This window comes from Natator depressus, chromosome 5 (assembly GCF_965152275.1).
Source record: "Natator depressus isolate rNatDep1 chromosome 5, rNatDep2.hap1, whole genome shotgun sequence".
Taxonomy (NCBI): domain Eukaryota; kingdom Metazoa; phylum Chordata; order Testudines; family Cheloniidae; genus Natator; species Natator depressus.
Genome location: NC_134238.1, coordinates 93,060,116 through 93,073,924, shown reverse-complemented (window position 1 = coordinate 93,073,924; position 13,809 = coordinate 93,060,116). Strand labels below are relative to the sequence as shown.

The window sequence follows — 13,809 nt, the reverse complement described above, 5'->3', positions numbered from 1 at the left end:
ATATTGTGTGCCCGTATGTTAATATTGAAAGCATGTAACATTAAATCCACTGTTCAGTGGAATCAGTCTGTCTTTTATTTTTTTTCTTTCTCCCTCAGTTTAGAGAGAAACTCAGCACATGAATAGAAATGATTGACTCGGTCAAAATAAGGAGACAGAGCACCTTGGATTTTTACTCTCACTATGAATTTCTCTGTGCCGTTCAAGGCTCCGTCCCACTAAAAACTGTGAAAGCTAATGTGAATCAGGGCATTCTTGAGCTAAATGCAGATCGCCTCAAGGCTCCTGACTGGGCACCACTTCTGAATGCTATCAGGCATAATAAGACTTTGACTTCTGTTGTAATAAGAAGCTTTCATCAACAGGGTCTTGGAGAATCAGGTTTGTAATGACCACTTGAGATTGTAATTATATCTAAATTATAAATTATATAATTTAGATGGGAATTCATTACAGGAAAGCTGGGAGGAGGGTTTTTTGGTTTTTTTTTTTTAATGGTTTACTATCATGTCCTCTTAGTTAAAGCACAATAACTCAACTTTCAGCACCAAATTGGTCTATCACAACATAGGATTGCATGGTGTGAATAACATCAGCTGGAGACACTTAGTGGAGCTTTCCTTTTAATGGTCCACTAGGTGGTGGTGATAATAAATCCAAGAGGTATAAAAACGAAGTTTCAGGCATTGCTTCTTGGGGATAGGAAAAACGTTCCCTATGGCCAGTTTATTTATGTCTGTTAAGGTTCCCGCCCCCGCCCTTCTGGGTTTTGGCTTCTGCGGGAGATAGGATACTGGATTAAATGAACAACAGTTCTGATCCAATATAGCATCAGTGTGTGTATAGGGGAAAAAAGGAATAATTCTTCAGATATCACGATCATAAAACAAAGAAATAGGGAGAAATTCTGGCCCACTTACCTCAATGGCAAAAATCCCACTGATTTAGTGGGACCTGGATTTTACCAGTGATTCACTTTTGTTGTTTATTAGGGGCTGAAAGATATAAAACCTACTTTAGAAGACGAATTCCAGCAATTAGATCAAAAGACATGACTACTCAATTATGTAAAGCCATCAGAGGTTGTCTGAATGTGTCAAGTGCTCTAAAAAATTTGGAACTTGAGGGATTGCTTCTAAGAGAGCGAGATCTAATATTTTTAACAAAGGTAAGACTTCAAATACACAAAAAATCCAATGTATACCCTTAGCAATAAAGATGTTGGGTGAGATTCTATTTTGCACTTCTTAAAGGTTCACCACAGATGTAGGTGGAGCTGTGGTAGATTTAAGCTTCTTTTTGCCCTTGATTATTCTCAGGGTTGGAGAGGCCCCTAGTGTAACTTAGACAGATCTGGGGACCTCTCAAAGTTACTGCAGCCTCTTCAGGTTGTCTGGCATGTTGCAGTCCCCCCTCTCACATGTCCTGCCAGCACTACCCTGGCCTCCCCCCTTCACTGGAGTTTAAGAGGGAGTGCTTAGAAGGCAGATTTACAGCTATCTTCCACGGTTTCTGCACTAGGAGACTCCTCCCTCAGACACAAATAAGGCTTTTAGGGCCCCTTTGCACCATTCTGGCCCTTTTACATGCATAAAGGAGCCATAGTGGGAGTGAGGACCACTACTTTTTCTTCAGATATGTGCTATTAAAATGCTTGAATAACAATTTTAAAAAAATGTTTTCAGTGATTTTTATTTTGAAGGGGTTGGCCAAGACGTCATCTTTGGAGAGCTTGTCATTAGCGCATTGTCCAATTGGAGATGGAGGATTGGAAAGTAAGTTTTGAAATTGAAAAGGAATAGCCTAAGGTGATCTGTGTCTTTTGTGGTGTTGCTTTTAAAATACCTTTTAAAAAAAAAATCTCATTGTTCCATCCGTATTTTAATTTATATTGATTATAACAGAAAACAATCATGTTCACTTTGAACATTGTGAAATTTTGCATGTAAAGTGCAAGACTTGTCATTGCTGTGACTATCTATCTTTTTCTTTTTTTGGTGTTTGGTTTTGAGTATTCTTCACACTGAAATAAAGTAGTACCCTACTGGTATGCTGCAAGCAAATAAACTCTTAGGTTGAAAAGTTCCTTTTGTAAATCTTTACAAGTCATGAAATACATTAGCTAACACTGATATCAAGTGAAATATCTAAACTGCTTTAACATTAAATATAAAGCACGTCTGAAATATACCTATTTTAACAATATTTCATGTTTGTATGCAAAAAGTTATGGAACAGTTAAAATATTTTTATTTAAAATAATTAATATACTTCGCTCTTCTACAGTAGTTCTTCAGTCAAGGATCTTGGTTCTTTCCGAGTGCTAATTATGCCTTTATAACACCACTGTACGGAAAATGGTAAGTATTATTCATTTTAATGATCTGACTGTATTTTTTTTTTTAATCTTTTTAACTTCAGCAATCTGTCGAAGTGTGAGGAACTCAGCCAACATCAAATCTATAAATTTTACAGGATGTAGTTTGACCTGGCGGGGAGCAGAATACTTGGCCAATGTCTTAAAGGTAATCTACCTTTTGTAAAGGCAAATATTTAAATGGATTCATGTAATTGTTTGCACTACAGTTTAGCTGCTGTCTACTTTTTGTTGATAAAGAAACAAGCTAAGCTTATGCACATCAGTAGTTCAAGGAAAACTATTGTACTCTTGGCAATGCAACCTCCTCTTCTATCCCAAGAATTGAGGGCCTGATTCAATGCCCATGGAAGGAAATGAAAGTCTTTCTACTGAGTTCAGTGGGCTTGGATCCGGACTGTAGGCCTTATGGGCTGCATTTGATCATTTAGAAACTGTTAAGCCATGAAAGGAAAAACAGATATGCTTAAATTAGAGCTGCATAATTAAAAATATTGTCTAGATGGCTTTCTAGCTGAAATTTAGGCCCAAATCAAAGACCGCCTGGCTCCCAGACTGTCTGAAGTATACACTGAGGCTTTTGTTAAAGACTCTCTACTTTAGTGAATGAATCCCTAGTTTCCGTCAAGCTTTAAGCCTGGCAAAGATGCCCAAGAATGTGCTAGCTATTGCCCAATACCCTTAATGAACTCTGGCATTACTTGTCTAAAATTCTACCTGGATGACTAAAAAAAATAATGAGGAATGTAACGCTGCTTACATAGGATTTTTACAAAAGAGACGTGGGTCAGACAACACTCGTCAGCTTCTCTGTGCTGTCCTACTATTAAAACCCTTCAGAACTGTTCTGTCACACGTAGAAAAAGTCTTTGTTCCTCATCCTACAAAAATTTGGATTTGGTCCCTCTTTCATTTCCTGGATTAGACTTTTGTACTCCAGTCCTAGCTCCCGTGTTGTAACCAATTATATCCTCTCCCCTCCTTGGTACAAGAAAGGAATGTCCCCTCTGCTCCCCCCTGTTTGATTTGGCTTTGGAGTCAAATACAAGTTATATGCCTAGCGTTCCCAAGAGATGAAAATATGCCAACATGCTGATTATACATTTTTATTCACTACCAACCCTCTTCAGACCATCCCCAATATTACAAACTGCTGAATTGTTCAGGAAAATTTCAGGGTAGAAAATAAATTGGCATAGGTTGGTGACTCTCAGTATCTCTAAGGGGTGCTCAACTTTCCCTCTCAGATTATAGTTTTCATTGGCAGCAGGCGGAAATCAGGTAGTTAGGAGTCCTCTTTTCCAGAGACCTAAGAAAAATAGTCAAAATTAATTTCAGTTCTTTTATCACACAGATGGTTTTGGATTTACATAGATGTCAGGCCCTCCTTCTATTCAGGCAGAGTTAAAATATTAAAAACGAATGTTCTCTTGTGACTTCTACTTGTTCTTAGCTCCTTGCTCTGTTTCTTTTCAAAATTAATAACACTTTTAAGAACTCCTTGTGGGGTATGGGCAACAAGCCCAGATTATTCTTTGAAAAAATGCAACTGCCTTTGGTCTACTCAACTATGTATCCTGAATCATGAGTAAGGCAACACAATGGTGTGTCCCTCTCCCCGACACCCAGGCTGTCATACACTTTAAGGCCAGAAGGGACCATCGTGATCATCTAATCTGACCTCCTGCACATTGCCAGCCACAGAATCTCACCCATCCATTCCTGTAATAAGTCTATAACCTCTGGCTGAGTTACTGAAATCCTCAAATCTTTATGTAAAGACTTCATGTTACAGAGAATCCATCATTTACTCTCGTTCAAACCAGCAAGTGACCCAGGCCCCTAGGCTGCAGAGGAAAATGAAAAATCCTAAGGATCTCTGCCTATCTGATATGGGGAAAAAAATCCTTCCCAACTCCAAATACGGTGATTAGTTAGTCCCTGAGCATATGGGTGAGACCCACCAGCCAGACACCTGGGAAAGAGTTCTCTGTAATAACTCAGAACCCTCCCCATCTGGTGATCCATCTCTGACTGTTGGAGATATTTGTTAATAGCAATTGCAGCTGGGCCATCTGACTCTGTAGGCAACCTCATCATACCATCTCCTCCATAAATTTATTAAGCTCAGTCTTGAAGTCAGTTAGGATTTTGTCCCCATTATTCTCCTTGGAACTTTACTCTTTTGATGGTTAGAAACCTTTGTCTAATTTTAAGCCTAAACTTGTTGATGGCCTGTTTATATCCATTTATTCTTGTGCCAGTATTGGCCCTTAACTTAAATAACTTCTCTCCCTCCCTGGTGTTTGCTCTCTATAAATAGATCAGAGGGATAATCATATCTCCTCTTTGCTTTCGTTTGGTTAGGCCAGGGGTTCTCAAACTGGGGGGTTGGGACTCCTCGGGGTCGCAAGGTTATTACATGGGGGGGGGGGGTGTCATGAGCTGTCAGCCTCCACCCCAAACCCCGCTTTACCTCCAGCATTTATAATAGTGTTAAATATATTTAAAAGTGTTTTTAATTTATAACGGGGGTCGCACTCAGAGGCTTGCTATGTGAAAGGGGTCACCAGTACAAAAGTTTGAGAACCACTGAGTTAGGCTAAACAAGCCAAGCTCCTTTTTCTCCATTCCTCTGATCCTCCTAGTAGCCCTTCTCTGGACCAGTTTGAATTTATTTTTCTTAAACACGGGAGACCAGAATAGCACACAGTATTCTAGAGGAGGTCTCACCCGTGCCTTGTATAGTAGTAATACACTTCCATAACTTCATTGGAAATACCTCACTTGATACATTGTAGGATTGCATTTGCCTCTTTCATGGCCACATTGCCTTGGCAGCTCGTAGTCATCCTATAATTGACCAGTACGCCCAGCTTGTTTCTCCTCCTCTGTCACTTCCAATTGATAAGTCTTGTTATTAGTCCCTAAGTGCATAATTTTGCACTTAGTATAGATGCTCCTGGGTTATGCAAGACCCAACTTACACAAATCCGCACTTACAGAAAAAGTTCTGTAAGCTAGAAATAGGAGGTTGTGGGGTGGATGTTTTTTTTTGGGTTTTTTTGGCGTAACGGTCTGGTATACGTTTCTGACTTATGCAAAATTCGAGTTACACAAGGCGTTCCGGAACGGAATGATTGCGTAAGTCGGGCAGTGTCTGTACTATTAGTTTTCATCCCATTTCTATTACTCCTGTTTTCAAAGTCGTCCAAATCTTCTTATGTGATATTCCAGTCCTCCTCCATACCAGCAATACCTCCCAACTGTGTGTTTATATGCATATTTTATTAGCACACCACTTTTTGTGCCAAGGTCATTAATGAAAATATTAAATAAGAGTGGTCCCATGAATGATCCCTGAGGAATTCCACTAGTAATTACCCGCCTTCCTGACAGTTCATCTTTCAGCATGACCCCCTTTAGTCTTCCCTTTAATCAGTTCCTTACCCACCTTTCAATTCTCATATTCATTCCCATCTTCTCCAGCCCCAGTTGTACATATGGGAGGGAATTGTCATCCCACTACCACCAGAATCAGTCCTAAACTTAAACTTCTACCCTTTCTTTAGGGAGAAATCAGTCACAGTTTTGCTGCTCAGAAAGCCTGGTGTCTGGTTGCTTCTAAATTTTAAATATCATTGTCTGTCTTTAATTTGGGATAACTTGAAAAATGTACTGCCCACAGACCTATTCTTTGGCCTGATAGGATTAAAAAGAGATTTTGAGCATAAACCACATAATTAAAAATATTCCTTCATGCCTCACCTATGCAATCTGTTTTAGAAACTGAAATCCTTTGAAAAAACTTTGACCGGGTAGAGCTCGGATCGTAGCCAAATATCTAATTCTACAATGGTAGAAGTTCCAAAGGTGCCCAGCTACCAAAGATTGGTACTCTGACTTGGTTAGCCTGCCGGCAGTGCAATAAATAATGTTTAGTAATATTAACAACCAAAATGAACGTATAGATATATGGTCTGCATTTTTTGAAGTATTGGAATAATCAATTTAATTCCCCAGTGGGTAACCTTGTCTGCAGTGCCCTCCAAGACCCTAGGACCCACTCATCTTCTGAGACTATCCCTTCCATCTCTTGTATCCCCCCACTCCGCCGCCCTTTCCTCTCTGTTTTATCATTTTTCTCTTATTCTTTTTTACTTACCTTTCAAGCTTTTCTTTGGTCCTCTCTTCACTTTCAATACCATTTTTCCTTCTTTTGCCTCTTTTTCCCCCCCCTGCCCCCCTTGTGTTCTTTCCCCCTTTCTAAAGAAGTGATTCTGGACAATAGTTTGATTTTACTTGTATTACCTATCTTATTGTATAATCTGATGATGTCTCTCAATTCCAAGTTAGATATCTTTCTTTTCTTTCTCATCTCTGTTATATTTATTAGCTTTGTTAAAATAATAAATAAATAAATGCCAGTGGTGAAGACTCCGCCACAAACCTTGGTACGTTTTTTCAAGGATTAATTACCCTTAAAACTATGTGCCTTATTTCCAGTTTGGTTTGTCTAGCTTCAGTTTGCAGTTATTGGATCTTGTTCTGCCTTTGTTTGCTAGATTAAAGATCCAATTATCAAGCACCTGTATCCCATATAGGTACGTAAAAACTCTGATCGAGTCATCCCTTAATTTTCTCTTTGTTGAGCTAAATAATAGACTCAAGAAGCTAAGTCATTCTGAAACATGTTTTCTAGTACTTTAATAATTCTTGTGGCTTTTTGAACCTTCTCCAATATATCACATCCTTCTTAAATTATGGACATCAGAATTGGGTGCAGTATTCCAGCAGTAGTCATACCAGTCCCAAATACAGAAGTAATATAATTTCTGTATTCCTACTTGAGATCCACCTGTTTATGCATCCAAGGATCATATTAGTCCTTTGGCCACAGCATTGAACTGGAAGCTTGTGTTCATTTGATTATCCACCGTGACCGTTAAGTCTCTGAGTTATTGCTTCCCAGGAAGAACTCTTTATAAAAATCTTTATTCATAAAGATAGTTGTGGGGCTGGTATCCTTTTACTGATGGAAAAACATCAGTGCTTATCTTTAAAAGTTCTAGAATGCCAGTTCTGAGGCTTAATTGTTGTTTTCCTTTGTACTATAAATTTTGGTTTAAAAACAATAGTAGGACATGATGAATGACACTGTTCCCTGTCTACCCAGCAATGCTGAGTGGTATATGGTGGGTATGTTTGGGAAATCTCTGTCTCTAGGAGAAGGAGAAGAGGCTATAAACTTGCTAGATGGCTTATCTCTTTCTTGCTTTTGCGATTTTTGCATTAGGTCTTTCGTATATATATAACATACCTTTCTCAAAGAGCAGTTACCAGTGATTTTCAGTCAAAGTAGGAGGACATACCAAATGGGGTCCTGCAGGGATCTGGCCCGTGTTTTTGTTTGTAATGTATTTTCATTAATGACTTGATGATGATGGAGTGGAGAGTAACGCTCATAAAATTTGCAGATGATACCAAGCTGGGGGAGGTTGCAAGTGCTTCGGCGAGCAGGATTAAAATTCAAAATGATCTTGATAAATTGGAGAATTGGTGTAAAATCAGCAAGATGAAATTCAGACTGATGTAAGGTACTGCACTTAGGAAGGCAAAATCAAATGCACAAATATAAATGGGGAAAAACTGGCTAGGCAGTTGTAATGCAGAAAAAAGACCGGGGTTATAGAGGATTACAAATTGGATATTAGTCAACGATATGATTCTGTTGCAAAAAAATGCAAGTGTCATTCAGGGATATTTAAACAGGAATTAGAGTAGCAGCCATGTTAGTCTGTATCCGCAAAAAGAAAAGGAGTACTTTTAGTCTCTAAGGTGCCACAAGTACTCCTTTTCTTTAAACAGGAATGTCATCCACAAGCATGACATTTGGCACTGGTGACACCTCACCTGAAGAACTGCATCCATTTTTGGGCATTACGCTTTAAGAAGGATGTGGACCAATTGAAGAAAGTCCAGAGGAGATCAAGAAACATAAGAGGTTTAGAAAACGTGACCTATGAGAAAAGATTTAAATAATTGGCCATGTTTAGTATTGAGAAGGTAAGACTGAGAGGGGACCAGGTAATGGTCTTCAAATATGTGAAAGGTGGTTATAAAGAGGACGATGATCAGTTGTTCTCCATGTTCAGTGAGGGTTGGACAAGAAGTAATCAGTCTCATTTTCTGCAAGGGAGATTTAGGTTGGATATTAGAATAACTTTCTAACTATAAGGAACGTTAAGCTCTGGAACTGGTTACTTTGGGGCTGTGGAATCCCTGTTATTGGTGGTTTTTAAGGACAGGTTAGACAAACATCTCTCAGGGATGGTCTAGGTAGTCAATCTTTCTGCTAGGGAGGGTGAGGTAGATGACCTTTTGAGGTCCCTTCCAGCCCTATATTTCTTGGATTAATGAGCAAATGAAGTTTGCAATTCAAGGCTTACAGTGAACATTTCATGCATAACAAGCTCAATGATTAAAATTATTTAAATATTTTTTCAATAATAGAAGAGAATATGGTAGAACTACAAGGTGTGTTTAAACTAAAATATTGGTCTTTGTGAAAATAATAAGAAGAAAAACATTTTAATGAGTGTCTGTTAGTAAAGACACAAGTGTCAAAGAGGCTATCGTATATCTCTGCTTGATAAAAAGCAGGCAGGGAGATGCTGAAGGAATTCTCTGAACCTGGTTTATATTTTACTTCATGAAATTATCAGTAATAAGCATGTGACTTAATAAGCATATCGTAGGCATAATGTGCAAGAGCATGATTGTGTGTATTTTTCTTAAATTCAGTAACGTAGTTGGGTTTTATTTCATTTCAATAATAGTAATTGTAAATTAATCATTATTTTAATTAATCTTCTTTGCATCAGTGTTGATGGCTTCACCTCACCACTAATGTTAACTTGTTCTGTTTTCAAAGCATCAGGCAATGAAAAGGCACGGTGAAGCTTGGGCTGAAAGCCTACGCTACAGGAGACCTGATTTTGACTGCATGACAGGTTTGAGGCGTATCACTCTCAACTGCAATACACTTGTTGGTGATCGAGGTGCTAGAGCTTTTGCAGAATGTCTTGGAGAGGACCTGTGGCTGAAAGGTATGGTAAAAAATTGTTTTTTGCTTCTAAGTAGGGTGACCATATTTCCCAAAGGTAAAACGGAAGACCGGGAGGGGTTTGGGTGAGCGTCACTGCTCACCCAAGCCCTGCTGTGCGGGGGGGCTGGCATTGCTGCTCTCTTCTTCCCTCCCCCCCGCACCCTGAACGTTCCTCCATGTCCCATTTTTTGGGAAAACTGGGCATTTGTCCCATTTGCTTTTGACAGCTGATGATCAGGTGGCAAGAGCAAATGGGACAAATTCCCAGTTATACCAAAAAAATTGAGACCCCTGGGACAGGGCTTAAAAAGTGGACTTTCCCAACCAAAACGAGATGCACGTTGGCGCATTAGAAATTGTCTTAACAGTAGCTGATTTGCATCTGTAATAAATGTATAGGTAATATTTTCTAAGTTTCAGTATTTACAAGCTGGGGATAACGCTTACAAAATATAAATCTAGTAGCTAATATGTGGAGAGGTTTTATAGAAGAAGAAATAATGTTTTCATGGTGATTAGACACTACTTGGTATTTAATTCTAATTTTGGTAACTGTAATTTTGTGAAACTCCTGAACAAATTTTGGTGGCAGTCTTATAAGGGTCTTCATCTACTGTACATAAACCCTAAGGTGGCTATAGAATTCCAGATATCTTGGCTTTCTTACAGCTCTGTAATCTGGAGTAATTTATTGGTTGTAGAACTTTATTTTACCTTTTCAGTATGTTTGACTGTGGACCACATCTGGGAAAATACTGTGGCTGTACAACATGAAAGAATATTGCAAGATATGGCAAAGCTACAGCAAGTTTAAAAGTATTGGATAATACAATTATCTGCATAGTGATGTGTCGTCCCCCTCCCCCCCCGTGAAATACTGAAGCCAGTATTTAAAACCTAAGTTATTGAATTTATTTGTCTCCCAGCAGCTGTTGATTGGTGTTGAGCACCATTACGTTTAATATTGCCTTGCATATTAGACCTTGCTTCACTGCTGTTCAAGTTAGCAATTTTCAAAACCAATCATAAAGATAACTGAGTGTATGCGATGATGCAGTAGGGATTTTTAATTTAATGTAAATGTTGTTCAGAAATATTGTACAACTGCTATCATTTAGTGCAAAAGAGACCATTCTAGTCAAGAGTATTCTGGATTTAAACATAAACCTTTAAATTCTGCTGATATTTCAGTATTTTAAAAACTTTTAAAAGAACAATCCTCTTTCTATTCACAAATATTTATTTTCTTTCATGTTTGTCCAGCAGCCTAAGTTTCCTCTAAGCTGCGCAGCAGCCTTTTAAATGCCATACAGGTGCTCAGGGCAGTGGCCGGGAGAGATGTCTCTCCCTCGGCCACGGACCTGCTGCAGCTGTGGGAGACGCGCCCCTTCCCCAGCCTCAACCCAGCCTGGTCCGGACCTGCCGCGGCTGTGGGAGAGGCACCTATCCCACGGCCCCAGCCCCGGAACTGCCACAGTGGGGAGAAGCTCCCCTCCCGCCCAGCCCAAGTGCTGCTGTGCGGGGGAGTCCTCTCTCCCCGTTGCAGCCCCAGGGCAGCCTGTACCCCAAATGCCTCATCCTTGGCCCCACCCCTGAGCCCCCCACCACATGAATTTTGTTATGTGCACCAGTATGGTGGTGATGTGTCATACATCACCTCCATATTGGTGCACATCACCTCCATACTGGTGCACATAACAAAATTCATTCCACACATGGGTGGGAAAAATTAGAGGGAACACTGCCAGCAGCTGTATCTTGAAACTTTGATATCTGATAATGACTTAAATGTTAATCTCCATCCTGCATTTAAAATATTACCTTAGCTCTCCCTTGGGTAGAGTTCAGAATACTATTTATTTATGTATTTATTTTGGTTACTCGCAAGACTCTGAGGTACATGCATGTGGATGTTTTCATTATGGATAGATTAATTATTTGAATTATTGGTTTTATGTGATGCAACTGAGTAATGTTTAACCTTTTTAAATATTTCAGCACTGGACATGCAGCAGTGTGGAATTTCCAATGATGGGGCAAAATCATTGTTAGATGCTTTTCAAACTAATACAAGTCTAGTGATATTGGATGTAAGAAAAAATCCATTAATTGGTACGTACTTTTATCTGTCCTTCCATTCTGATTAAAAAACAAAGATATTTCATTTATACCTTTTAAAAAAATGTAGCATTTTCAGAAAAATTAAACTAGATTTTACTGAATATTTGCCAAGTACATTTTAAATAAAGGGAGATGTTGACTTGTTTTATCTCGCTTTATTTCTGTGAGTATTAGGGCTGTCAATTAATCGCAGTGAACTCATGCGATTAACTCAAAAATGTTAAAACTGTGATTAATCAGAGTTTTAATTGCACTATTAAACAATAGAATAACAATTGGAATTTAATATTTTGGATGTTTTTTCTACATTTTCATATATATTTTATTCTGTGTTATTGAAATCAAAGTGTATATTTTTTATTACAAATATTTGCACTGTAAAAATGATAAACAAAAGAAATATTGCACTACAGTACTTGTATTAGGTGAATTGAAAAATACTATTTCTTTTGCATGGAGTGAAAATTACAGATGCAGGCATAAGTATACTGACGCATGAAGAAAAGGGAGCGTGTCAGTATATTTATACCTGCATGTAACTGGGCCCCGGCGGCGCCTCCTGCTGGTCGTCTTAAGGAATTAGCATTCCAGCCTCCGGAGCACTCTCTTCAGGCCGGTGTCTCGCCTTGCTGCTAGCTTCTGTGACCCTCCCAGGACCCTGGTGCCCCTTTCACTGGGTGCTGCGCCCTGGCAGTACCCCACAGTTCTGGGTCTCCCCCTCGCAGGGTAACCCCCCACCCACTATCCCTACCTCGCCTCATTCGTAGGCTCCTGGCAGTCACCAGCTAGCCCCCACGCCCTGGGTTCAGACTGCAGTATCACTCATCACAGGCAAGGTTCGGTTTGGACCTGCTGCCTTGGGCTGTCCCCTGCAACCCCAGTTCCTGTTGGACCAAATGCTAGGCCGCAGCCTGGGGCTTTCCTGGCTGGAGCTCCCCAGCGCCTCAGGCCCTTCCCCAGCCCTGCTCCAATCTAGATACTCTGCTTAGGTCCCTGCAGCCAGGTCCCTCACTCTCAGAAGCTAGAGAGAGAATGCTCTTCTGCTCCTGGCTTCCCTGGCTTTTATAAGGGCCACTGGGTCTGTTTGGGACATGGCCCCCTCCCAAGGCTATCTTAAACCCTTCTGGGCCCGAGCGGGTGTCCACCCCACTACACTGCATCTGTAATTTTCACTCCATGCATCTGAAGAAGTGGGCTTTTTACCCACAAAAGCTTATGCCCAAATAAATCTGTTAGTTTTTAAGGTGCCACCGGACTCCTTGTTGTTTTTGTGGATACAGACTAACGTGGCTACCCCTCTGATACTATTTCTTTTGGTTTCTTTCAGTGCAAATACTTGTAATCAAAAATAAATATGAAGTGAGCGCTGTACACTTTGTATTCTGTGTTGTAATTGAAATCAGTATGTTTGAAAATGTAGAAAACATTCAAAAATGTTTAAATAAATGGTATTCTGTTATTTAACAACGCAATTAATCGTGATTAATTTTTGAATATTTTATAAAAAATAATCTAATATTGAAATTAATTAAATGAGTTTATTTTTGTTTCACTCTAGATCACACTTTGATGAAAAAACTTATTGAAAGAGTTCTCATGAATGGAAACAGTGCCAGTTCAGAGGTATGTTTCAGGCATTCTGGAATGACTTCTGTTTATCTATATTTGGATTTAAAACAAACCATGATATTATGACACCACGTGATTCTGTACAGATTAGTATAACTGTTTTTATTTAATATTAAATAAAAACAATGTTCAGGTTGCAGTTAAAATCACCAAAGTTTAGAAAATGCAAAAGTTAAAGCACCAGCAGCAGCATTAACTATGCCACTCTGAACATCCTGTATGTTGTAAAATACACAAAATATAAACTAATAAAACAGGAATTAGTTACTTAACAAAAAAAAATAGAAATAGAAAACAGTGCAAATGTACAACATAATCAAGTTAAAAATGCTGTTGGAAGTTCTGTGTCTTCTGTAAGCTCTGATGTTTAGTGGTCTTTAATTGGTCAACCTTAATGTCTCAGTAAAGCTGTTCTTTGTGTTCCTAATTCCCTGGGTTAGGAAAATAACACCTAACCTAAAATATATGATAGTTGTTTTTAAATCCGTGAATTAAATTCTTCTTTGAGTGATTGCACATGTCCATTGTGCCCCCTGTGTACAGTTATTGAAGATCTTTTTATCTCACTAGTACC

The 13,809-nt window shown here is 39.1% G+C and overlaps 1 protein-coding gene across 2 annotated transcripts in view; it reads left to right on the top strand.

Moving 5' to 3' along the window:
- Positions 1-13,809, top strand: part of CEP78 (centrosomal protein 78) — a 51,688-nt gene that overhangs the window by 11,128 nt on the left and 26,751 nt on the right. For both annotated transcript variants that reach the window (XM_074953213.1, XM_074953212.1), the window contains exons 2-8: positions 99-381; positions 993-1,168; positions 1,703-1,775; positions 2,422-2,525; positions 9,312-9,486; positions 11,484-11,597; positions 13,165-13,229. In XM_074953213.1, coding sequence (XP_074809314.1) covers positions 129-381; positions 993-1,168; positions 1,703-1,775; positions 2,422-2,525; positions 9,312-9,486; positions 11,484-11,597; positions 13,165-13,229 — 960 coding nt within the window. In that variant the 5' untranslated portion in view covers positions 99-128. The remainder of the gene's footprint in view (positions 1-98; positions 382-992; positions 1,169-1,702; positions 1,776-2,421; positions 2,526-9,311; positions 9,487-11,483; positions 11,598-13,164; positions 13,230-13,809) is intronic.